This window comes from Leptodactylus fuscus, chromosome 4 (assembly GCF_031893055.1).
Source record: "Leptodactylus fuscus isolate aLepFus1 chromosome 4, aLepFus1.hap2, whole genome shotgun sequence".
Taxonomy (NCBI): Eukaryota; Metazoa; Chordata; class Amphibia; order Anura; family Leptodactylidae; genus Leptodactylus; species Leptodactylus fuscus.
This window is the reverse complement of record NC_134268.1, coordinates 119,245,929-119,270,021: the sequence shown is the minus strand read 5'-3', so window position 1 is coordinate 119,270,021 and position 24,093 is coordinate 119,245,929. Positions and strand designations below refer to the sequence as shown.

The following is a 24,093-nucleotide window of genomic DNA, read 5'->3' as shown; positions in this document are numbered from 1 at the left end:
ATGACTCTATGCAGATGATTGTTGGCAGAGCCCACCTAATAGATTCTTACACATAGAAGAAGCAGGGATACATACTAACAGAAACAAATCATCAGTGCCATACCGTACTTCACTTCTGATGGAGTGAAGTACGGAAATATACAGACTACTGTATCTCTAGAAACAGTATGTCCCACAAGACTGGCATATAACAAATGTTGTGCTAATATACAAAAAGAGTTTCTGGAAACTATGAGCCAGTAAGTCTAACCTTGGTTTTGGGTAAAATATTTAAGGGTTTTCAAAAAGATGCTATCCCGGAATATCTCAAAAAATAACCTTATAAGACCCAATCGGCATGGGCTTATGAGGACTTGGCCCTCTTATCAGCTTCTATAAAGAGGTCAGTTCTAGATTGGACATGGGTAATGTTTTTGATCTGGTGTACATGGACTTTTCATACTGTTAATACTGTACCACATAAAAGGTTGATATATAAAATGAGAATGTTGTGACTGGGAGAAAATATAAGCATTTCGGCTCACAACTGACTCAGTCATAGGAAACAGAGGGTACTTGTTAATGTTAATACTCAGACTGGGTCACAGTCACCAGTGGGGTGCCACAAGGGTCAGTAATAGGTCCTCTCCTGTTTAATATCTTTATTAATGACATAGTAGAGGGTTTACAAGAGCAGGGGGTCCATATATGAAGATGAGACTAAACTCTGTATAGTAATCAAAAATGAAGAGGAAAGTAGAAAATTCTGTGAAATGTTGCACTCTTTCACTTGTTTGTATATTGTGATCTGTTTCTGCCTCTCATTGAATGTTACTACTGAGTATGGCGTATGGATTTGGACCTCATTATAGTGTATGGGTGCCACTGGTGTCTGCAGGATCTCATTATAGCCTATAGGGTTTGTGGGTGTCTGCAGGTAACTACTCTTTTATAGGATGGGCTCTCCGTCGTTCAGGTCCGTCTGGATTCGTTGTGCAAGTTCAAAAAAGGCCTGGATGCCTTTATTGAACTAATAAATATCACAGGTTTCAAGTTCTAGATTTTTGGTAAAGACACATTGATCCAGGTTTTTTTTTTTTTTTTTTTTTACTGATTAATGGAGTTGGAATTGCGAAGGAATTATTTTCCCTGACATGGGACAGCTGGCATCAGTCTCATGGCTTCTTTTGCCTTCCTCTGGATCAACACTGTAGGGTGGGACTTGATTGGACCTGTTTCTTCATCCAACTTCTTCAATTATATTTCTATGTTTTCCCAAATACTATATGGTAATCTGTTCAGCTCTCCTTTTGCTGTAACATAACTTTTCATCATTGTTATGCATATTGTGTTACCATTTCAGAATGAAGAGGGTGTCATTGATTTACGGGAGTATGTGATTGCTTTGTCTGTCGTATGTAGACCTTCCAAGACACTGGAAACCATTAAGTTGGCTTTTGAGGTAAGTAGTAATTTCTCTACTCTTTCAGTAATGAACTGTCTTTGGTGCATTGAGCCTGTACTATTATTAGTATCTCCTAATGCTTTTAGCATTTTCCAATAATTGGGACCGTGATGGTTTATGGCAAGGTGCCACAGTCCATTAGATCCAAAAAGCTATGGTTGTCAAGTTTCACACTCCCCTGACTCATCTCAGCATCACGGGGTTAATATATAGATAGAGAATTGCTCTTTTATCCTTTATGAATGTTTTTCTTTTCTCTACTCCCCTTATGTTTTTATACATAATGACTGGTCAGATATGTGAAATATTAATGTGCATTATTTAAACAATGGTTTTCATTTCTATGAAGGTCTGTGCTTGTTCATTAAAAATATGTCTGCTGTGTAGCTTGTGTAGTTAGAATGCTCTTGATGTCTATGCCAGGCTTTCTCTTCACTGGCAGTTGCCATCTATAATAGTGAAGATGTGCTTCCTCCATGGTATTTACCATGTTACAGTATTAATGACATTCTCCCTTCTCCTCCCTACTACAGATGTACCAGTCAGAATATGATAAAACTATAGTAGAAGAGGAGTTGGCAGTGATTTTGAAGACTGCACTGGGTGTGTCTGAACTGAATGTAACAGATCTTTTTAGAGCAATAGATGAGGAAGAAAAGGCTAAAATCAAATATGGTAAGTCCCTGATTTTTTTAAAGATTTAGTGAAATTGAAATTTTGGACTATTTCTCAGGTTTTTTATTTTTTTGTAAAGCAAGTGGTACTAATTGGGTATTTGTGATTTAGTAATTGCTTATAATTAGAGATGAGCGAACACTGTTCGGATCAGCCGTTCCGAACAGCACGCTCCCATAGAAATGAATGGAAGCGGCCGGCCGCCGGCAAAGTCTGCGTGCCAGGTGCTTCCATTCATTTCTATGGGAGCGTGCTGTTTGGATCGGCTGATCCGAACAGTGTTCGCTCATCTCTACTTGTAATGTATTTATAGTAGTCTTTACTAGGGCTGGGCGATTAATTGAATAATAACCAAAACCCAGCTTCTACCAGGATAACCGACGTGTTTTTATTCACATTGGTCGCTTTAGTTCGGTTATTACAATATTTGCAGTTTTGTTTAGATTGAACACATCCAAACCACAACTGCTATTATTATACTCTGGGGTGACCTAAATTAATCTTAATGTACGGTAGGTAAAATGCCTGATTTAATCATTTTGATTTGGCTCATAATTGCTCATCCCTAGTATTAAGTCATTACAAGATATAGTCTTACATATTATCTATATCATTCATTTATGGTTTTCCAATTTATATGCAAAAAATATTTGCAGTCTGCGCACTTTGGATAAAAAAAAAAGATTTTTGGGCACACGACGTGCATGGAAGGGAAGGAGCGACACTGAGGGTTTGAAAAGCAGATTTTGCTGGAATAATTTTTGGTGCCATGTCTCATTTGCAGAACCCCTAAAGTACCAAAACAATGGAAACCCCCCAAAAGTGACCCCATTTTGGAAACTACACACCTCACATAATTCATCAAGGAGTATAGTGAGCACTTTAACCCAACAACCTTTTCACAGATTTTATTAACATTGGGATGTGTAAATGAAAAATTCATAGAATGGCACTTTTTCACCAAATTTTTCATTTTCACAAGGGTGATATAGCTAACACCTGCTCCCGATGCCGCCCGCAGGATCATCTAACCTGCGGGCGGTATCTCATGTCAGGGAAAGTTTGCTTCTCCAACAAACTTTCCCTGACATGGCCTCTACATGACCGAGACCGGAATCTATCAGGTTCTGATCATGTCTCCGTGGACCCCAGCAGCTATTAGTGCTGGGTCCACGGAGCTTCTGACACTTGGGGAGACCTGATCCTCATTTTAGAAGGGTCCGTTTATAAACGTCCCCACGGCACAGAGCCCATGCCGTGAGGACATTTATTTACAGTCAGCCGTCGTGAAGCGGTTAAAACAGTTTTGCTATTGTGTTGGTGTTGGGGAGTGAGTAAGGGTGTGGTGAATGTTTTTGGAATACCGTACATACTTGAATATAAGCCGAGACCCCTAATTTTACCACAAAAATCTGGAAAAACTTATTGACTCGAGTATAAGGCGAGGGGGGGGGGGGGAATCCCCCATTGCAGATAAAAAGTCTGGTCATGTGCATTGTAGCTTAGTAACTCCATGGGGATCATAGTAATAGCAGTTAACCCCATCATGTCCCTCACATTAACCCCCTGTGTGCCTCACATAAGAGTTACTGATATGTGGGACATATGGAGGTAATAATTAGGTATCTTCATAATTAAGGTCCTTCATTAGTACCCTCATGTGTCTCACATATTAGTAACCCTTATATGGGGCACACAGGGGTTAATATGAGGGACATGATGGGGTTAACTGTTATTAATGTGAGGCACATGGAGTTACTGAAACTAAATTAATAACCCCAAATGCCTGACCTTAATAGGCAGAGTAACTAAAGGAAGGGACCTGTGTGTGTCACGTTACTGTAGCTTCCTCTCCTCCATACAACAGACATTTTCCATAAGACACAATGAATCCTGGCTGAGTGATGAGTATCCACAGGGTAGATGCTAAATCCTAGTGGGCTAAAGGACCTCTGATGACATCATGACATGTGATCGGACTCTGGTGTGGGCGGAGCTACTAGGATTTAGACTCAACCTTATCTGCAGATGCTACAGGACCTTTGATGACATCAGTCACGTGACCTCATGACAAGCCAATCACAGAGCAGTATCACTAAAGGACCTCCCCCTTCCAGTTTTCTGTGCTCCGTGGACCCTGACTCGTGCATAAGCCGAGGGGAGCTTTTTCAGCATGAAAATGTGCTGAAAAAGTCAGCTTATACTCAAGTATATACGGTATACTTTATTACCCTATTAAAGTTTTAATAGAAAACTGGCTGTAAAGCTGAAGTTGATGCTACGGACATCCATTCGATACAGCTGGTGCTACAGACTCTTATCTTGGGTTTCGTATCAGAAACGGTGAGATAGACACCATCTTAGCGTTTCTCCTGTCTCCCCCCCCCCCCCCTCTCTTTTCTGGTTTTCAACTCAGGACAGTAGCTTACACTCCAGATGAACAATGTGTTTGTTTCAAACTACACATTTATCTCTAGATTTATGTACATACAGAGATAACAGAAAGCACTGTTGCAGTCCTTATCACTTTTGAAGAGCTGACCCAGACTCCAGTAGCCATTAATCCCAGGGAGCCCTGCCCGTGGTTTGAAGATTAGACACAAACTGTAAACACTAAGGGGGTATATTAAAGTGATGTGTTGGGTAAAATACTTGAATTTTATTTAGCTAAAAAAACATGGCAAGTGCAGTGCAGTGCAGGTCTACAAAGAAATAGAGGAGTTTGGAGCATTTTTCAGAGATTAAATTCCTTACAAAGAAAGGAAGCTTAAAGAAATCCATGAAAGGATGATTTCAAATCAAATCAAATAGGCTTTATTGGCACGTCCGAATGGATATTTGGCATTGCCAAAGCTAGTAAAGTGTGTGTGTGTGTGTGGGGGGGTTTGGAGTCGAGGGGGAGAATATTTGATTTGCAGGGGGGGGATATTTGGCATTGCCAAAGCTAGTAAAGTGTGTGTGTGTGGGGGGGGAATTGGAGTCGAGGGGGAGAGTGTGTGTGTGTGTGTGTGTGGGGGGGGGGGGGGGATATATTTCTGTATATGGTGATGATGCACCTTCCTGCTGCTAAGTACAGTTTTGGGCCAAGCTATTTAAATGGGGTAAAGGATCAATTAAAGGTAACACTCATTTAGGGGGACCTGTCGAAGCATCTTCAGAGGAAATGTGCCATAAAGTGGAGGCCATGGTTTTGAAAGATAGTCAGGTCAGTATTATATAGATGTTTTGATGATGTCAAAACTCAGTTCTCTGTGGGTGCTACAAATGTTAGCGCACGAGCAAATAACATGTTGTCAGCAATTCAGCCAAGAGAATTTAGACATGCTTACTGAAAATCAAGGAGCCTTCTATTCACAGGTTGTTACAGGTCATGAAAACGAGTCTACTACCATGATCCTGAGACCAAACAAGAGTCAGTGCAATGGAAGCGCAAAGAGTCACAGACTCCAAAGAAATTTATTATGCAGCAGTTACCTGGAATGGTCATGACAACAGGTGTTTTGTTTTGTTTTTTTTGGATACACAAGCTGTCTTATTACTAGAGTTCATTCTGCACATGACAACAATTACAGGAGACACCTATGCTTCAACAATAAAGGCATTACGTGAGGAATTCAAAGAGAAATGCCGTGGGAAGGTGTTGGCAGGCATGTTTCTGCTTCATGACAATGCCCCAGCTCACAAGTCTAACAAATCACAAGCTTCATGGAGCTTAACCATTCACCCCACAGTTCAGACATGGCACCCAGTGATTACCTTCTCTTTTTATAACCTGAAGAAATGTCTGTGTGGGCAAAAATTTCCCAATAACAGTGCAGCCAAAGAGAAGGTAATAGAGTTCCTGCAGCAGCAAGAAGTCTCTTTCCATTCTGAGGACATCAATTACTGGACCCAAACTGTGCCTCTTGATAGAGAAGGTTCTGCATTATACCCAGACTGTTGCCCAAACCCTTGGGAAGGTTCTATGATACTGTTGTTTAGCAGCAAATTTCTCATTAATATTAGTGATTTTTGACATGCCCTTCCTCATTGCGACTTTTCAGTACCACACTACTGCCCACTCATTACAAACAGATTGACAAGGTGGTACACCAAATTTCCCATTCCCATTGTAGTCCATGCTTTCAACAAAGAGAAGGACGGGTGACTGGATCTATGAGGGTCAGTGCTCAAGCAGTAAGGACAACAGAGTAGAAATATAAGAGACCATTTAGTGTTTTTGATATTCTACTTCTGTGTTGAGATATAATCATTGAAACTTGGTGGCCTAAAAGCACCACTGAAAGATTCTGTTCTGTGCAGTGCAGTGTTGTCATCTGAACCTTGATATGATCAATATCTACATCATTTTGTACTTAGCCTGAAGATTGGTGTTTGTATGGATTGTATGTATGAACACAGATGTCCATGGTTATTTGCATCAAAACAGTGTCTTCATGACAATTCTGCATCAGAACAGAAAATTTCTACATGCTTACAATGAACATTGGAAGTTTTATATTGTAATGTTTTTATTGTAGTCAGAATTTTGATTGTAGATTAGTAACATTATTTCTCCTTATTTTCTTTCCAGTGGACTTTGACAGGTTTGCTGCCTTGAACCCAAATTTTGCTGAAATGTTCCTTTATCCAAATATGGTGGACTCTGAAAAATGTGTAGACAGTTCTCCTGTTAGTGCCCCTAATGGCTTCTGTACCGATTTCACACCTGAAGACATGGAAGAATACCATCATGAGCAAAAGAAACTGAACTAAAGCTGGAACTACATCTCCCTCTCCTGGTGAGGGGCAAATATGTATTGTACCTCTCAACATAGTTAGACCCACCTATATTTTTGTTTGTATCTTTGTGACAATTTCCAACTTCTGTTCTGCTTTCTCGGTTTATATGTTCTTTACTACAATCAAAGTGTTTGAAAAGCAAAGATGGAAATTGGTCTGAGTAACTTTAGGCCATAGGTATGAACTGGGGCAGGAGGAAACAATGGTGTTGTACATAGTAATTAATCAAATACTGGATTTCATAGAAATATGTTATAGTTTTTATATTGGTTCACAGTGATATAAGCAACAGATACCAAAAAGCCTTACAAAAAGTGCCTTTCTTACTGCAGACTAATATAGCCAAGGCAAGTTTAGTCCATGTGCATAACCGTTATGACTATGGCCTGACTGTGCAATTTACCCCACAACAATACTGATATTTGGGATATCTGGCTCAGCTCATCATTTCTTTCCAGGAATCTATTCATGCTGACAAAATACCCACTAATCACATAATAGGTCTTCCCTTCTTTACATGAAGGCTAAGGCCATACGTATTAGACCGCAGAGAAAAAGCTCTGTGGGAAAAACCGCAACAGAAACGCATCACAGTTTCTCTGCAGCGCTTTTCACAGATTGGAAACTTCTGCGGACTTTCTGCCTCAAGTATACCTATAGGGAATCTGCTGCCTTTTCTGTAGCTATAATTGATATACTGTGATTTCCAAAACCGCATTATGGAAATCGCAGTGTATCCACTCCATGTATTTTTCTGAAATGTGTACATGGGATTTGCTAGAATCCTGTCCACTTTGCAGGGACTGTAAAACACTGTGTATTTTTCCACAGCGTTAATGCCACGCAGGGCCCCAGTCATAAACGTGTACTCTATCCTTTAGAACATGTTATGAGCCATTAAAAGTATAAATAATCTCGCACCTTCAGATACTTCACACACCAAATATTAACCTGTGTGGAATATGGATAGTGGGGTCTAATAAAGCCTCATTCTGACTCCTCTAGACCCTTATTGAGAGTCTGATCTTCTGTTTATGCAGAATACACTGCGTACGCCAGAGGAGAGTACATCATTTCACAATAAAAGTCACTCCTTTTCAAATGGGAGGGACAAATGTTTTTACTTGAGTAATCAGTTTGTATTTTTCTACAATATGTCCCATCCACTTAGCAGGTACTGTAAAAAGCAGTGTTTTTTCCCATGGTGTTTATGCCACGTGGAACCCCAGCCTAAAGGGGTTTTCAGTTATCACAATATCCGTCAAAAGGATAGACCATCCTTATTAGATTAGGAAGGGTCAGACTGTCAGCACCACCATGAATCCTCTGTTTGAAGGGGCTGCAGCACTCTGCAGAGCACGGCCAGCATCATCCTTGTTTACGTCAGTCTGCCTTTCTGCATACTGTCTAACTAGTAGAAGAGGTATAGGGCATTGCAGCATTGTCCCATTCCAGTGAACAGGATCAAGGTGTAATCCCTTGACCTGCTGTTACTACATAGCAGGCATGTAGGTAGAAGTATTAACATTGACCATGAAGATTTGGATGCTGATGGTCGGACCCCCATCAACCTGATATTGTTGTTATTTCCTAATAATAGCTCTTCAATATTGTGATGTCAGAAAACCCTATTAGCACACTGCTAATTGTATGAAAACCCTATTAGCACATTGTGATTTTTATTGGGACTATTATTAGCAGAGAGTGATGCATCTGGACAATCTAATCTACTTGTCGCCATGTCCGGAGTTCCTGCGCTACTGTGACCCTGGCATAGCATGGAATTTGTAGACTACCTGACCCCAGATTTGTAGAAAAAAACTTTACACTCCATTTGGTTTTGCTAATTAAATATTCTTTATTTATTGGGATTCAGATTTTAGTCACATACAGCTACATCAGACACTGATACCACATGTGGTGCTGAGCTGTTTGGTGCTAGCGGTACAGCAGACTGTTTGCAGTTGAACGAGTCCACAACTTTGTCACTAGGTGCCGCTTTGTAAGGTTTTTTGGTATTTGTTGAAATGTATCTGTTTTGAGATTCTCTAGTTGCGTTTCTTTTATAGCACACAAAGGGGAAAGGTTTGCCTGATCCTTGCCGTGCAAAGAGTGGAAATTTTGGCGTAAATTACCAGTCTCTCCACCAGCCACACCATATTTATAATCCCTGAAATCTACACCAGTACATTTCAGTGCAGGAGCACTGGCCAGTGGAGGGTGTACCAGATTAATGAGGTGGCGTGTGTTACCTCATAAATGGGTCACACTCTCTGCAAGGGATATGAAGACTGGCATTGAAAACTCAAACCTTCCTAAATCTGCCCCAATGAGTTCCCTGTTGTTTGAATACTCTAGTGCACCAACATTCAAATTCCTCTGCCAATGTCCAGCACAGGCCCGAGGTGTAATGTGTTTTCCATATGCTATACAGAGCGTGCATGAGATTGACATTAAGAGCAGAATCCAAAGAAGTTTCTGCATTCAGCAATGTGGTCCAACTCCAGCGATATGTTTCATAAAATTTAACTTTTAATAGTAATCCTTAAAATAATACATAGCGTCAGCAGATGATGAAGTCTATGCTTACGTGTTTCGGGGTTTCTCATCTACTCCTTACTGCTGTGGGTAAGGACTTCATAGAAACAGTGTTTTTTTTTAAGGAGTACTATTAAAAGTTGTTTGTTTTTATTTTATTTGTTTTTTTTTAAATCAATTCTTGGAGCTAGACCACATCTTCGGTTGTATACGTTTCTCTGGATTTCAGTCCCTTGTAGTTCCAAGGGGTCGTCCGAGCACCGAGTAACTTGATTGTGGTTCATCACAACAAAGAAATAAGGGTGAGCTGAGCAAATTTTCTTTGTTACATTAAGAGCAGTATCCATTCCCCATGTGACAGATCATGCACTTTGGTGAGTTCCTCTACCATAGGTCACTCTTTGTGTTGTGTTAACCTCTTTGATTACTGAACAAAGTTTATTTGAAGTTATTTACATAGGTCATTTTCTTTTATTGCACATTTACATAGTATTATGAACAGTTGTCACTGACAGGTCATTTTCTTGTTATCAAGTATTAATGATTTACATGTCCCCTATTATATAAATGATTGTCTCACAAAATTAGAAGTCATATAAAAAATGTTGTACTTGTCTGAATCACATTAGGCTATGTTTGTTGGTACTGGGCCATTTTATAGCTTTTAAAGCACATTTCCACCCAGAATATAAAATGAGTCTGAAGCAAGAGCAGCAGCCCAGGGTTTGGTAATGATGCTCTATTTTATTGTTTTATTAATGGGTTAACATGCTGATAGGGTCACCGTTTCTGAGAAGCCTTTTTAACGGTTTTATCTAGGATGGTTGCAGTTGTAAATTTAAAAAAATGCTAATATCTACGGGCCCTATCTGTCCCGGTCTATTAGAGCTTTGGATCAGGTGACTGCAGAGCAAATGCTTGCTGGCCCGCTGATCGCACCTTTTGTGCAGGATAAAATATACAGATTTTCGTCAGCACGTTGCTTTCTGCAATCGGGACAGTGCTGCCAAGTGGAGAAATGAGCTCAAAAGAGATTTCTTCCCTATTCAGTTTGCTTTGAACTGTATAATTAGGCTGTTGCAAGAAAAAAGTTTTGATCAACTTGTTTCTCCTTGATCAACACCCCCGTGGGACCAAAATTTGCTGCTGATTTTGAGACTGCTTCCGCCCCAAAAATCAGTTGCAGATTCTGCCTTGCATTGAATGGCAAAGAGATCCAAGCATCCCACGCTTGATTCAGCTGCAGTGTCTGTGGCTTAAGGTGGCCTGTAGATTAGGCCCATTCATGTGGGCCTAGTCAGTGGCAGAAGGGTTGGTGCATGAATTCTTGAGTCATATGTCCTTATTTAGACCATTCACCAGAAATTTTTTTCCCTTATACCAAACTTTGGCTGCTTCGCTAACATTTACTAAAATATGGCCATTTTTAAGTTTTGTTTAACTATATCAAACAATAAATCTTTCCAACTGCAACCACTAGAGACAGAAACCTAGAATGGCAAAAAGCTGAGGAGAATGTTACCTCCTCAGGGTTGCCCTTGCTAGTATTACAATTCCCTAATATTTTACCCATATTGTATAATTAGATCATGGCGCACTTGGTACTGAGTACAAAGTGATGTGGTAGAACAAGTTCCCATAAAAACCAGTTCAGTTCTCTAAACCCGGCTCATCAGCAGTAGATATATGGCAGGTGCATCTTTATGGTAATCCATTACACCTTAAAATTTGCTCTTAAATTTCTTGCAAATAATATTTGCCGTTTAAAGGAGTATCTGAGACATTTATGGCATAATTTGAAGATTTGTCCAAAATCCTTCCTATCTTAAGAAAGAGGGTCCCCTAAACCCAGTGTCGTAGCCACTGGATATAGAGAAATGACTATGCTCATGTACCTGGCTCTCCTCGTTCATTGCCATGGGCGGTCCAAAGATAGAAGAGCAGTCACCTCTCCATTTACAGCATCCACATCTGTCTGACCCTCATGGCATGTCATGTAGGTGATTCCATAAATGTCAAAGATGGGAATACTCCTTTAATTTCAAGATTATGCTCTTTAAAATTGAATGGTTGTCTTTTATTTAAATCCATGCACAGATACAGTGAAATTCCTTTAATCCAGCATTTAATAATCCAGGTAGGCTAATAATTTGGCAAGACTTCAATATACTGAATAGACAGACTTGTAGAAAACCAAATAGGAATCAATTTCTTAAGAAGTTTCTCCAAATAACAGTCAAAGGTATCGTATATTTTGTGTATGAATATTTTTGGCTGTATTCCTGAAGGTTCTCCACCCTTAGAAGAGATTTGTATATAGAGTTGATGAAAGTCTATTAATCCAGAATATATGGTAATCTGACATTTGACTAATCCCTGTGATGCTGGATTGAAGGAAGTTTACTGTACATTATTGGGAAATGAAGGGTTTATTTTCCATTTTCTTCCCACCTTTTCTTTTGAAACCTATTCATTCTGATTTTGCTCTCTTGGTGTGCTGATTTTTCTTCCTTGCTGGATGCTACAGTTCGGGTATGTTTTACATGAAGATGTCAATGTAGAAATGTTTGAACTAATTCTCAGGTTGATCTTCTGTGGGTGCAACGTAAAGGTGCCTGCAAGTGACATTAAATGAGCCGTCAAAAGCTGTGCTTTGATGGTTCTTAATTCCATTTATCCTTTTCAATATGTAAACCTTCAAACGTATGTAAACCTTGCGTTTGATGCGTTAGCCCTCTACAAGGTAAGCAGCTACTGTGAATTGAGGGAAGATGCTTGTGACAGTTCTGTGGATTTAGGAAATCATAAACTGATGTCTGTATTCATTCCAGGGGATATGCTTGCTCTTCTTTATTACTATTCTTATTGCTTGTAAATCAACTACACTCTTTTCTCTCCAAAAATTATGAAATCATTTGCCTCTGTGTGATGGGTCCATTGATGCCCTGTGACCTCAACTAAGCAAAGTTTAGGGTGTGCAGTGAAAGCTGTTGAGCATGTGTTTTTTGAGCGAGGGACTGAGGACCTTGATGAGTGGCAACTATAAAAATACATTTTGATGAAATAAAAGAAATTCTGTACGGAAGAAAGTTCCACTTTATTTCTAATCACACTTTCAATGCGTGTGTTATTTTACACTGCCGATGTTTGTATCTGTCAAATTGACATACTGATTGTTGTGTGTATGTTATCTTGTAACATAAATTTATGCACAACTGAATAGTTTCTGTTACATGGTATTATTAGAACACTTCAAATTTTTAGTAAAATCTTTTGCTGTGTTAGAATTGAGAATTTTTTTGAACATATGCTAGTGTTTAATTCTAAACTGTACCAATTTCTATGGAAAAATAAAAGTAAGATTTCCAGTACTGCTTTGTTTCAGATTATTCAAGTGCATGGATGGGGTTAGGGTCATTTAATGAAAAGTTGATTTAGATTTTTTTTTTTCTTATTGTTTATAATCGCTGTTATGATTCCATTCCAAACACTTAATTGACATGTTATTCAGAACTATGATTGGATTTGCATTTGCTGAATCCTGCTCTTTTAATCTGCATAATGCACCCCGTAGTTCATTCTAATCCAATTACCACTTTTGTAGCCCTTTTGGTTAAAACCGTAATCGCTAACCTTCAACACTCACTGCTGTGGAAGTACAACTCCCAGAAGGCTCCATTTACTTCTCAGGGCAGCTCCAAGAAGAGCAGAGCAGTTGTCCCATAGCATTTGGAATGACAAAGGTTGTCTACTCCTGAGTTAAGGAGCCTTCACACGGAGTTTACGCTCCGCTCATTCTGGACGTAAACTCATTAAAAGTGAGTGGAGCGGAGCGTAAACTCCGTGTGAAGGCTCCCTTAGACCCTTTAGAATTTACTTTAGGAACTGAGCGAGTCTTGTCTTTGCTGATCAATACATCGCTCTCCGAAGCCCTGCTCCTTTCTCCCTTTATAGTGTGTCACCTCCGGTTAGATGAATGAGCAGGTAGAGGGACTCGCTGTGAAGGGAGGTGCGAATGCACTACAATTACAGGTGGTGTTGGGCAGGCATGTGAAATAAAAGTTAAAGTTTTTATATTACTGTAGATTGATCTAAAGATGGCAGAGATAATGGAGTCAGTCTAAAGTGCAAGTAATAGCTGAGGGAAATAGACTTTATGCAGACTAGGGCAGATAAACTTTACTAAGTTTTAGACCGAGCAGATTTAGACTGGACAGTCATAGGCTATGTTTATATCTGTACCAGATGGGGTTGAGCTGAGCTTGAAATTTCAGGATCATTTTTAAAATCTGATTTCCAATCATTTTCCCTCTGAATCCAATCCCAATGCAAGTCAATGGGCTTTTTTTTTTTTAGTTATCGAAGATCGGATTTTAAAAACGATCCTATTCACTACACAGCGTGGAGTCTGAAAATTGTTTCAATTTTTGGACTCTGCTGTGTAGCTATTAAAAACAAAATCCCTCGGCTACTTAGCCCCCCTGGTGTCCGCTTACCTGCACAGATCCGTTGCTGCCATTCCCCTTTCTTCTCGGTCCGGTCCTCTCTCATTGACATGCCTTCAGAGCGCCGTGTGCGCCCCCACCTCCCTAGGCTAGTGTTAGAGATGATGGGAGTAGGCGGGGCTTGTTGTGGCATCACTCACGTCTCCCCTCCCAGTACCCGCCCACACTCTAAGCCACAAGCCCCGCCTTCTCCTATCATCTCTAACACTAGTCTAGGGAGGCGGGGGCGCGCAGCACGCTCTGAAGGCATGTGAAGGAGAAAGAAGAGGAGTAAGAAGAACGGGCAGCGGCAGCACTTCTGTGCAGGTAATTTGAGCGATCGGGATCGGAATTCCGTTACCGATCTTTTTTAGGCGGGATCGGAACCCGATCACAATTATCAAATTTACTCGATCACCGATCAGGATCCGATCTTTTCCGATCCCGATCACTCAACCCTAGTACCAGAGTCTCTGTTAAAGACTTTGTAGTTTTTAAGCTGAAATCGGAGAAGGACACACAAAAGAAACCTGACTGACGTCAGCATGGCTATGGATAGATTTTAGAGCTAGATTTTTTAATAAAAGGTAGTAAAATTAGTTAATTAACGAGAATGTTTTTATACATCCTACTACACAATAGTAAAAAAGTAAATAAATGAAGCAACAGATCAAATGTGATGTCATTGCTGCAGAGAGACCACCGGAAAAGAAGAGGTAAGTGTTACTAATTTTAACTAGAGATGAGCGAACAGTGAAATATTCGAATAGACCCTCCATATTCGACTTATTCGAACGAATATCGAATCCCATTATAATTTATGGGGAAAAAAAATGTTCATTTCAGGGGAAACCACTATTCGACTAAGGAGGGTCACCAAGTCCACTATGACACCTCAGCAAATGAGAACACCTCTGGAATGCAACTGGGGATGCATGCCTGGGGGCATCTAACACGCACAAGTCATAGTTTTACCCCACTATCACAACCCATCAACTACACACTTTTCACACTCCAAACAACCTCTATGGAAAGTGGAAAAATACCTGGAAACTTTCTTCCCAATTGTATGGACAGAAACCCAAATTTTAAGCTAAAGAAACATTAGCATACACTCATCACAATCCCTGACTTGATAGCTGCGTTAAGCAGGGTACCACACTGAACAGGACCGAGCACCAGGAACAGGTGTTACAATGGCTAGCGGATAATACTTATAGCTCCTTATCCACCAGCCAGTCAGCCACTACCTCAAGTCCTCTTCCTTGCCAAGAGTCTGGTCCTCCTTCCTCCCAACATGCCCAATCTTCCCAGCACAGTCATCCCACACCCCCCCCCCCCCTCCCAGGAGATGCTTTCAGGTCCTTTAACTGTCCCTCACTCCGTCCAACCACTTCACCAATCCCAGGAGCTACCAGACGACTTTGTGTGTCCTGATGCCCAAACACTGGAGCATCCGCCATCTCCAGGTGATTTAGTTGTTGTGGACCAGCAACCCGTCTTCAGTGACGCCAGTGCTGGCGCTGCAGTCCAGACAACCAGCCAGGTCACCTCCACATATGCCTCTGACACTTAGGGAGTTCACCCTCATCCTCCCCTTTTCCTGCTACTGCTCCTTTTGCCTGCACCATCATGCGCCTCTTCCCAGCAACTCCCCATCTCCCAGGCCTTTCATCGCCGGCAGAAGTACAGTACAACCCACCCACATGCCAAGCCTTCAACGGCCTCATTTTAAAACTGCTGGCCCAGGAGATGTTGCTGTCTTGGATTGTGGAGACTCAGACCTTCTCTGACCTGCTGGCAACTGCGGCACCTCGCTATGCCGCCCCTACTTCTCCCGGTGTGCCGTCCATGTCTTGCACCAGCTCTTGTCCCATAACATCAAGCGGCCCTAAGTTCCGCGCTTTGCACAAAGTTCCACTTGACCCCTGAGGCGTGGAAAAGTGCATGCGGCCAGAGACGCTACATCTCAATCACGGCACACTGGGTGAACGTAGTTGAGGCTGGGACCGGGTCGCAAACTGTGGCGGCCTGCCTTATCTCCATGCCCAATATTCCTAGCAGGAGTGCTGAAACACCACCCTCCTCCTCCTCTGCCGCTGTTAAATCGACCCCATGTACGAGCTGGAAACTCTGCAACACTGTTGTGGGGAGACGTCAGCAGGCTGTGCTGAAGCTCATCAGCTTGGGGGACAGACAGTACACTGCCTCTGAGGTGAGGGATGCCATCCTGGATGAGATGGCAATCTGGTTTTTGCTGCTGCACCTGCGCCCAGGCATGTTTTTATGTGTGATAATGGCCGGAACCAGGTAGTGGCTCTGGAGCTTGCCAGTGTCCAAAACGGTCCATGCCTGGCCCACGTATTCAACTTAGTGGTGCAACGGTCTTTAAAAACGTACCCCAATGTTCTCAAGCTACTGGTGAAAGTGCGGTGCTTTTGCACCCACTTTGGCAAGTCTACAGTAGCTGCTGCTAGCCTCAATACACTCCAGCAAAGACTACATCTGCCTGAAGTACCGGCTGTTTTTTCGAGGTCACCACATGCTGAAACCCTATATACTGTAACCTATGTTGAGCAGGGTGTGAGACCTTTGATGGAGTTCCAAATACAAAACCCAAGGGTTCATCAAAGTCAGCTCCCTCAGTTTCTCAACCATGAGTGCCCATAGATGGCAGATTTATGTGAAATCCTATCCCATCCTTTCCACTGGACACTTTACAAACTCACTAGAACCTCTATGAAAGTGGATAAATAATTGGAAACCTTCTTTCCTCTACATTAATATGGACAGAAACATAACTTTAAACCGAATAATGCATGCGCTCATCATGATTCCTGATTTGACAGCTGCGTTAAACAGGGTGCAGGGTACAACGCAGACCAGGCCCGAGCACCAGGAACAGGTGTTACAATGGCTAGCGGATAATGCTTCCAGCTGCTTTTGCACCAGCCAGTCAGCCACTACCTCCATTCATGTTCATACCCAAGAGTCTGCCCCTCCTTCTTCCCAACATGCCCAATCTTCTCAGCAGAGTCATCCTACCCTTGCCCCCTCCCAGGATCTATTTTCGGGTCCTTTTACTGTCTCTCCCTCTGTTGAATCACTTCCCGAAACCCAGGAGCTAGCAGACGACTTTGTGTGTCCTGATGCCCAAATACTGGAGCATCTGACATTTCCTGCCAATTTTGTGGCTTTAGACCTGCAACCGGCGTTTCTGGGCCTCAGTGATGATGCCGAGACACAGTTGCCATCAGGGCAAGCTGTGGTTATGTGTGATTTGCAGTAAAAGGAGAGTGAGCAATTGGAAGAAGACAAACTTCAAAAAAGATAGAAAGATCCACAGCACTTCGGTATATTTAAAATATAGCTTTTATTCCATTAGACGTTAAAAATCGCCATAGAGGGCAAACAAAAAGACAATTCAAAAAAACATAGTGAGTAGATAAAGAAAAAAACGTGAGTAAAAACGCAGAAGCTGACGCGTTTCGGGACTTTAATGTCCCTTACTCATAGCTAAACACGCGTTTTTACTCACGTTTTTTTCTTCATCTATTCACTGTTTTTTTTTAATTATGTCTTTTTGTTTGCCCTCTATGGCGATTTTTAATGTCTAATGGAATAAAAGCTATATTTTAAATATACCCAAGTGCTGAGGATCCTTCTATCTTTTTTGAAGTGTGTCAAGATTCAATCTACGTGGCGTTGAATAGCACGGGTCGTGCACCTTGGGAGGAAAATTGGATTCGAGTGGTGAGCAAACTCATATATTTACTTTTTCTTGTTTTAGTTAATTGGAAGAAGAGTTGGTGGACGACAATGCCACCGACTGACAGGGGTGATGTTTATCGGGGAAAGCAGTGTAGATGTGGAGGCCAACTAAGCAGGAAAAAAGAAGCCAGGCAAGAGGCAGCAAGACACAAGATGTTCCCTCTTCTAGCCACCCGAGAGAAACTCCCCCATCGAGGCCACGTTCCTCGATGGTGTGGAGATTTTTCAATGTATACGCAGAGGACAAATTTAGTGCGGTTTGCACACTTTGCAAGTCTAAACTGAGTAGGGGCTCTGAAGAAAACAACCTTACCACTTTTGGCATGCGCCGTCATTTTGAAGGCAAGCCCTGGGCTCAGTGGGAGAGAGCAAATGCCAATCGTCCGCCGGTGTTGCTTGGACACCTCAACATCTGCCTCTAACACTTTGGGGAGTTCACCCTCATCTGCACCTTTTCCGGCCTCTGCTCCTCTCGCCTGCACCACCATGTGCCTCTTACCAGCAACTCCCCATCTCCTAGGCGTTTAATTGCAGGCAGAAGTACAGCTCAACCCACCCACATGCCCAAGCCTTCAACGGGCTCGTCTCAAAACTGCTGACCCTGGAGATGTTGGCATTACTGCTAGTGGAGACTCAGACCTTCCGTGACCTGATGGCAGCTGCTGCACCTCGCTATGATGCCCTAGCCGTCACTACCTCTGTTAGTGTGCCGTCCCCGCCTTGGGCCAGCACGTGTCCCCTAACATTAGTCGGGCCCTGAGTTCCGCGCTTTGCTGTAAGGTCCACTTGACCACCGATGCATGGACAAGCGCCTGCGGTCAGGGACACTGCTTCTCTGTAATGACAGACTGGGTGAATGTTGTTTTTGATGAGCCCGGGGTGCAAACTGGGGTGAACTATCTCCTCCCCCAGACCAAAATTTCTGGCAGGGCCTCTCTTAAAGCCTACTCCTCCGCTGCAACCTCAACCACACCTGCAACCTGTAAGCGCTTCAGCACGGGTGTGGAGACCTTGGCAGGTCGTGCTGAAGCTTGGCCGTCAGAAAACACACTTCCACCGAGGTTAGGGATGCCATCCTCGATGCGACAGCAATGTGGTTTTCCCCACTGCACCTGGGCTTAGGCATGTTTGCGTATGTGATAATGGCCGGAACCTGGTAGCAGATCTGGAGCTTGCCTGACTCAAACACGGTCCACACATGGCCACGTTTTCAACTTGTTGGTGCAATGGTTCTTTGAAACCTACACCATTGTGCCTGATATACTGGTGAAAGTGCAGCCATTTTTGTAAGTGAAAAGTAGCCTCTGCTAGGCTGAAAACATTCAGAGCACACTCCTGTCATCTTCGCACCGTTGGCTAACGGAGGAAGACGAGGGGGATGACCTGCCATTTGATGTCAATGTCCCACACGAGGCTTGAGGGGAAGTTCAGTGCATCCCATTGCTTCAGCACGGATGGTGTGAAGGGGAGTGGAAAATTGGAGGAAATGGAGAGTGACCCTTCCAGTTGGGGGCAGCGAAGTCATGCCAAGTAACACACTGGCACACATAGCTGACTTCCTGTTGGATTGCTTTTCAAGAGACAAAGGCATAGTCCACAACATGGAGAGCAAACAATACTGGATTTTTGCAATCCTCGACCCCGCTATAAGAAAAAAAATCTCGTTCTTCGCTCTGGTAGGGGAGAGGAAAAATCGCATAAATGATTGCCACAAGCAACTGATGCAGCATATGATGAAAATGTTTCCGTAAACCCTCGCTGGTGGCAGAGAGGAGATGTCCTCCAAGAGGCTAACAACTGCCATCCGGTCCACAACCACCAAGGGAACACTCTCCAAGGTCTGGGACATGTTAATGCCCCCCCCCCTGGCCAAACTACCGCCACTGAAGGGCCTAGTGTCATCAGGAGGGAAAAGTATAGGCACATGTTGTGTGAGTACCTGGCCAACCACAGCCCTGTCCTCTCCGATACCTCTGCGCCTTACACGTATTGGGTGTAGAAGTTGGACCTGTGGCCCTTGGGGTGAGTGGAGGCTTCCCCGAGCTGAGGTTTGGGTGAGTTTGGCGAGGGGGCGCAAGTATGCCCCGCAGTTTGCCTTTTTGGTTGCATAGAGTGCACACAATGAACCCCAACTGTCACTTGCAGAGCCACTCTTCTACTTGTAACTTCATGATAGAACCTGCGTGTCTATGCTCTCTTGAGTTACAGATAGATTGGGGCCTCTGCATTTTAAGTTTATGGCCCATTCTTTTGCTTCAGCCCATAAAGATGTTATTTTGTGCCCATTAGTGCCAATACAGCTGTGCCACCCCCAGGATTAATTCTTTCACCTCCCTCTTGGAGTTGTCACTTGTTATAGCAGCGTATACAGTGTCAGGCCCACCATTCAGCTTCAGCCCATAAACAGAGATGCTATTTTATATTTAGCCGTATAACACTTTTATTTGAGAGTGTATTACAACCAGGAAAGCTGGATTCAGCGTATACATACTATACACAGATTTGCTGTATACCGCTTAGGTTTTTTGGGGGGGTATACACCGAGGAAAGCTGAATTGAGCGTATATGGGATCCTATATACCCTATGTGAGTATACAGGTTTCTGCTTACTCCTATGGGACTGGTATATACTGTATACCAGTGGTTGGGCAAAAAGGGCTTTTGGGATATTTTGGCAGGTTGAATCAATATACCGGAGGTGTATATCTCCTCTCCCTGCAGTATAGCTCTGAAAAGAGCTGTTGTTCAGATTTCCTGCCTAACAGAACCTAAAATTCTATCTGACCCTCTGCAGATCTCTCTCCCTATCTCTCCAAACCGCAACTGAGATGAACATGTCAGCCACTATTCATATAAATCCGAGGTCACCTGATTTCGGCAGCCAATTGCTTTTTCCTATTTTTTTTCAATGCCTACGTTGTTGTAGTTCCTGTCCCACCTCCCCTGCACAGTTATTGGTGCAAAAAAAGCGCCAGGGAGGGTGAGAGGAGATACGAATTTTTACTGCGTTTGCCGTAAGGTATTCGATTGGAATCGAATATCTCGAATAGCCAGATATTCGATCGAACGCGGTTCACTCATCTCTAATTTTAACCCATTCCCTGCCTTCAACAAACTTTTTGTGGGGCAAGAAAACTGTTTTAGGCCGGGGCCCTACGGGCCGGAAATGCTGCGATTTGGCTGTGGCGGAAACACCACGATAAAAATCACGGCATATTACTCCGTGAACTTTCTGTTGAAAGCGCTGCGGGAATGCAATGCGTTCACACCGCGGCTCTTCCCGCAGCGCTTTAGCGTTTTCGCCCAGTGGGGCGTTAGCCTTAAGCCTAAGGTTCCACATAGCATTTCCTCTGTGGTCTTTCTGCTTCCATTATACCTCTTGTCTGCTTTTGGAAATCACAGCACTTTCACTGCACATATATTTCTGCAATGTGTGGATGGGATTCACTTTTGAGTGTAAAACCATGTGTACTCCATGGGGGGCCCTGCCTTAGGGAGGAAAAGTTTAGAAACACCATTTTCATTGACCCTACTAGGGAAATGTGAAGTAAAGTCCTATATTCAAAATCCTCATTTTTTATTTTATTTTTTTTGTCCATTTAGGGCAGATGCAAAGATCTTCTATGGGGGTCCTGTCCTATGTTAAACAGGCAGCTTTCTGGTATAAATGAGCATTGTGCACCTAAATGTCTCTGTGATGGTGCTTGAAGCAAACTGAATGCTTGAAGGGACCCTTGGTGATTTACTTATTGCAAAAAGACCATTCTAACAATTAGGAATTTAATTATTCAAATGGAAAACCTGTTTGAATAGACAACACTATACCCAAAAGACAAGTCATATGAACTCTATACATTAATACTTTATACATTATATGAACTTTATACATTAACCCTGCATGGAAGAATGGAGATTTTTGCCCTAAAGACAGTGCAAGTGTGTATGTAGTTTTCGACTATAATACAGGTTGTAACTCTGGGTTAGCAAAATTATGTTGAAAAATGAAGATTCACATTAAATGTTAGATTAAATATTATCGACCAGGGGTGCTCACACTTTTCAGCATGCGAGCTACTTATAAATGACCAAGTCAATATGATCTACTACCCACTTCAAAAATGCAAAACAGAAATTTATTTAGAAAAAAAATACAAGGATTCTTTATACATGTACAATATACAGTATGCTGGTGTACCTTACATAACTGAATGATCCCATTTTGTTAATACAACTCTGTACATTTTTGTCATTACCTTACTCTGACGACTTGCACTGAATGGAATCAAGCAGGGATGCATCGTCCGGACAGTAGCTGCTGATAGCCAGCCTCAAGCATACTTCCAAATCTTCATGTGGGAAAAGGTCGACTCACATACAGTGGGGCAAAAAAGTATTTAGTCAGTCACCAAAAGTGCAAGTTCCACCACTTAAAAAGATGAGAGGCGTCTGTAATTTACATCATAGGTAGTCCTCAGCTATGAGAGACAAAATGAGAAACCAAATCCAGAAAATCACATTGTCTGATTTTGTAAGAATGTATTTGCAAATTATTGTGGAAAATAAGTATTTGGTCACCTACAAACAATCAAGATTTCTGGCTCTCACAGACCTGTAACTTCTTCTTTAAGAGTCTCCTCTTTCCTCCACTCATTACCTGTAGTAATGGCACCTGTTTAAACTTGTTATCAGTATAAAAAGACACCTGTGCACACCCTCAAACAGTCAGACTCCAAACTCCACTATGGTGAAGACCAAAGAGCTGTCAAAGGACACCAGAAACAAAATTGTAGCCCTGCACCAGGCTGGGAAGACTGAATCTGCAATAGGCAACCAGTTTGGATTGAAGAAATCAACTGTGGGAGCAATAATTAGAAAATGGAAGACATACAAGACCACTGATAATCTCCCTCGCTCTGGGGCGCCACGCAAAATCTCACCCCGTGGGGTCAAAATGATCACAAGAATGGTGAGCAAAAATCCCAGAACCACGCGGGGGGACCTAGTGAATGAACTGCAGATTGCTGGGACCAATGTAACAAAGCCTACCATCAGTAACACACTACGCCGCCAGGCACTCAGATCCTGCAGTGCCAGACGTGTCCCACTGCTTAAGCCAGTACATGTCCGGGCCCGTCTGAAGTTTGCTAGAGAGCATTTGGATGATCCAGAAGAGTATTGGGAGAATGTCATATGGTCTGATGAAACCAAACTGGAACTGTTTGGTAGAAACACAACTTTTCGTGTTTGGAGGAAAAAGAATACTGAGTTGCATCCATCAAACACCATACCTACTGTAAAGCATGGGGGTGGAAACATCATGCTTTGGGGCTGTTTCTCTGCAAAGGGGCCAAGACGACTGATCCGGGTACATGAAAGAATGAATGGGGCCATGTATCGTGAGATTTTGAGTGCAAACCTCCTTCCATCAGCAAGGGCATTGAAGATGAAAAGTGGCTGGGTCTTTCAACTTGACAATGATCCAAAGCACACCGCCAGGGCAACGAAGGAGTGGCTTTGTAAGAAGCATTTCAAGGTCTTGGAGTGGCCTAGCCAGTCTCCAGATCTCAACCCTATAGAAAACCTTTGGAGGGAGTTGAAAGTCCGTGTTGCCAAGCGACAGCCCCAAAACATCACTGCTCTAGAGGAGATCTGCATGGAGGAATCGGCCAACATACCAGCAACAGTGTGTGCCAACCTTGTGAAGACTTACAGAAAACATTTGACCTCTGTCATTGCCAACAAAGGATATATAACAAAGTATTGAGATGACATTTTGTTACTGACCAAATACTTATTTTCCACCATAATTTGCAAATAAATTCTTACAAAATCAGACAATGTGATTTTCTGGATTTGTTTTCTCATTTTGTCTCTCATAGTTGAGGTCTACCTATGATGTAAATTACAGACGCCTCTCATCTTTTTAAGTGGTGGAACTTGCACTATTGGTGACTGACTAAATACGTTTTTGCCCCACTGTAATTAAGTGGAGACAAATAATGCAGTCAAGAAGGTAGCACATTTCCTCATGTTGGGGTACTTTTCCTCAGTGAGTAAGTTCCAGAACTGCCCACATGCCCTGGACTTAAGCTGAATGTCAGCTTGTAGTGTCAAAATCTCTTCCTGTCACACGATCGTCACATACTTCCTTTGCGATTGACTGGTAGATCGCAATCGGCGTATTGGGCACCCCTGTTATAAACCATTTGACTCTCAACTCAAAACTGTCACAGAAAGTGCCTTTTTGGCCAATAGTAACCATAGCCCACCTTTAATATTTTCCCAAAGCAAGGTTCACAATTACATGGTTGGGTGAGTTTGGTGTGGAAGAACTTGACTGGCCTTCACCTCCACCCCATCAAACACAATTGGGATGAACTAGAACTAGATAAATTGCGA

At 42.5% G+C, this 24,093-nt stretch overlaps 1 protein-coding gene across 1 annotated transcript in view; it reads left to right on the top strand.

Moving 5' to 3' along the window:
• LPCAT1 (lysophosphatidylcholine acyltransferase 1) overlaps window positions 1–7,440 on the top strand; it is a 98,371-nt gene extending 90,931 nt beyond the window's left edge. Inside the window, exons 12-14 of the mRNA XM_075271015.1 lie at window positions 1,343–1,441; window positions 1,978–2,119; window positions 6,693–7,440. Coding sequence (XP_075127116.1) covers window positions 1,343–1,441; window positions 1,978–2,119; window positions 6,693–6,874 — 423 coding nt within the window. The 3' untranslated portion in view covers window positions 6,875–7,440. The remainder of the gene's footprint in view (window positions 1–1,342; window positions 1,442–1,977; window positions 2,120–6,692) is intronic.
• Window positions 7,441–24,093: the final 16,653 nt, after the last annotated feature.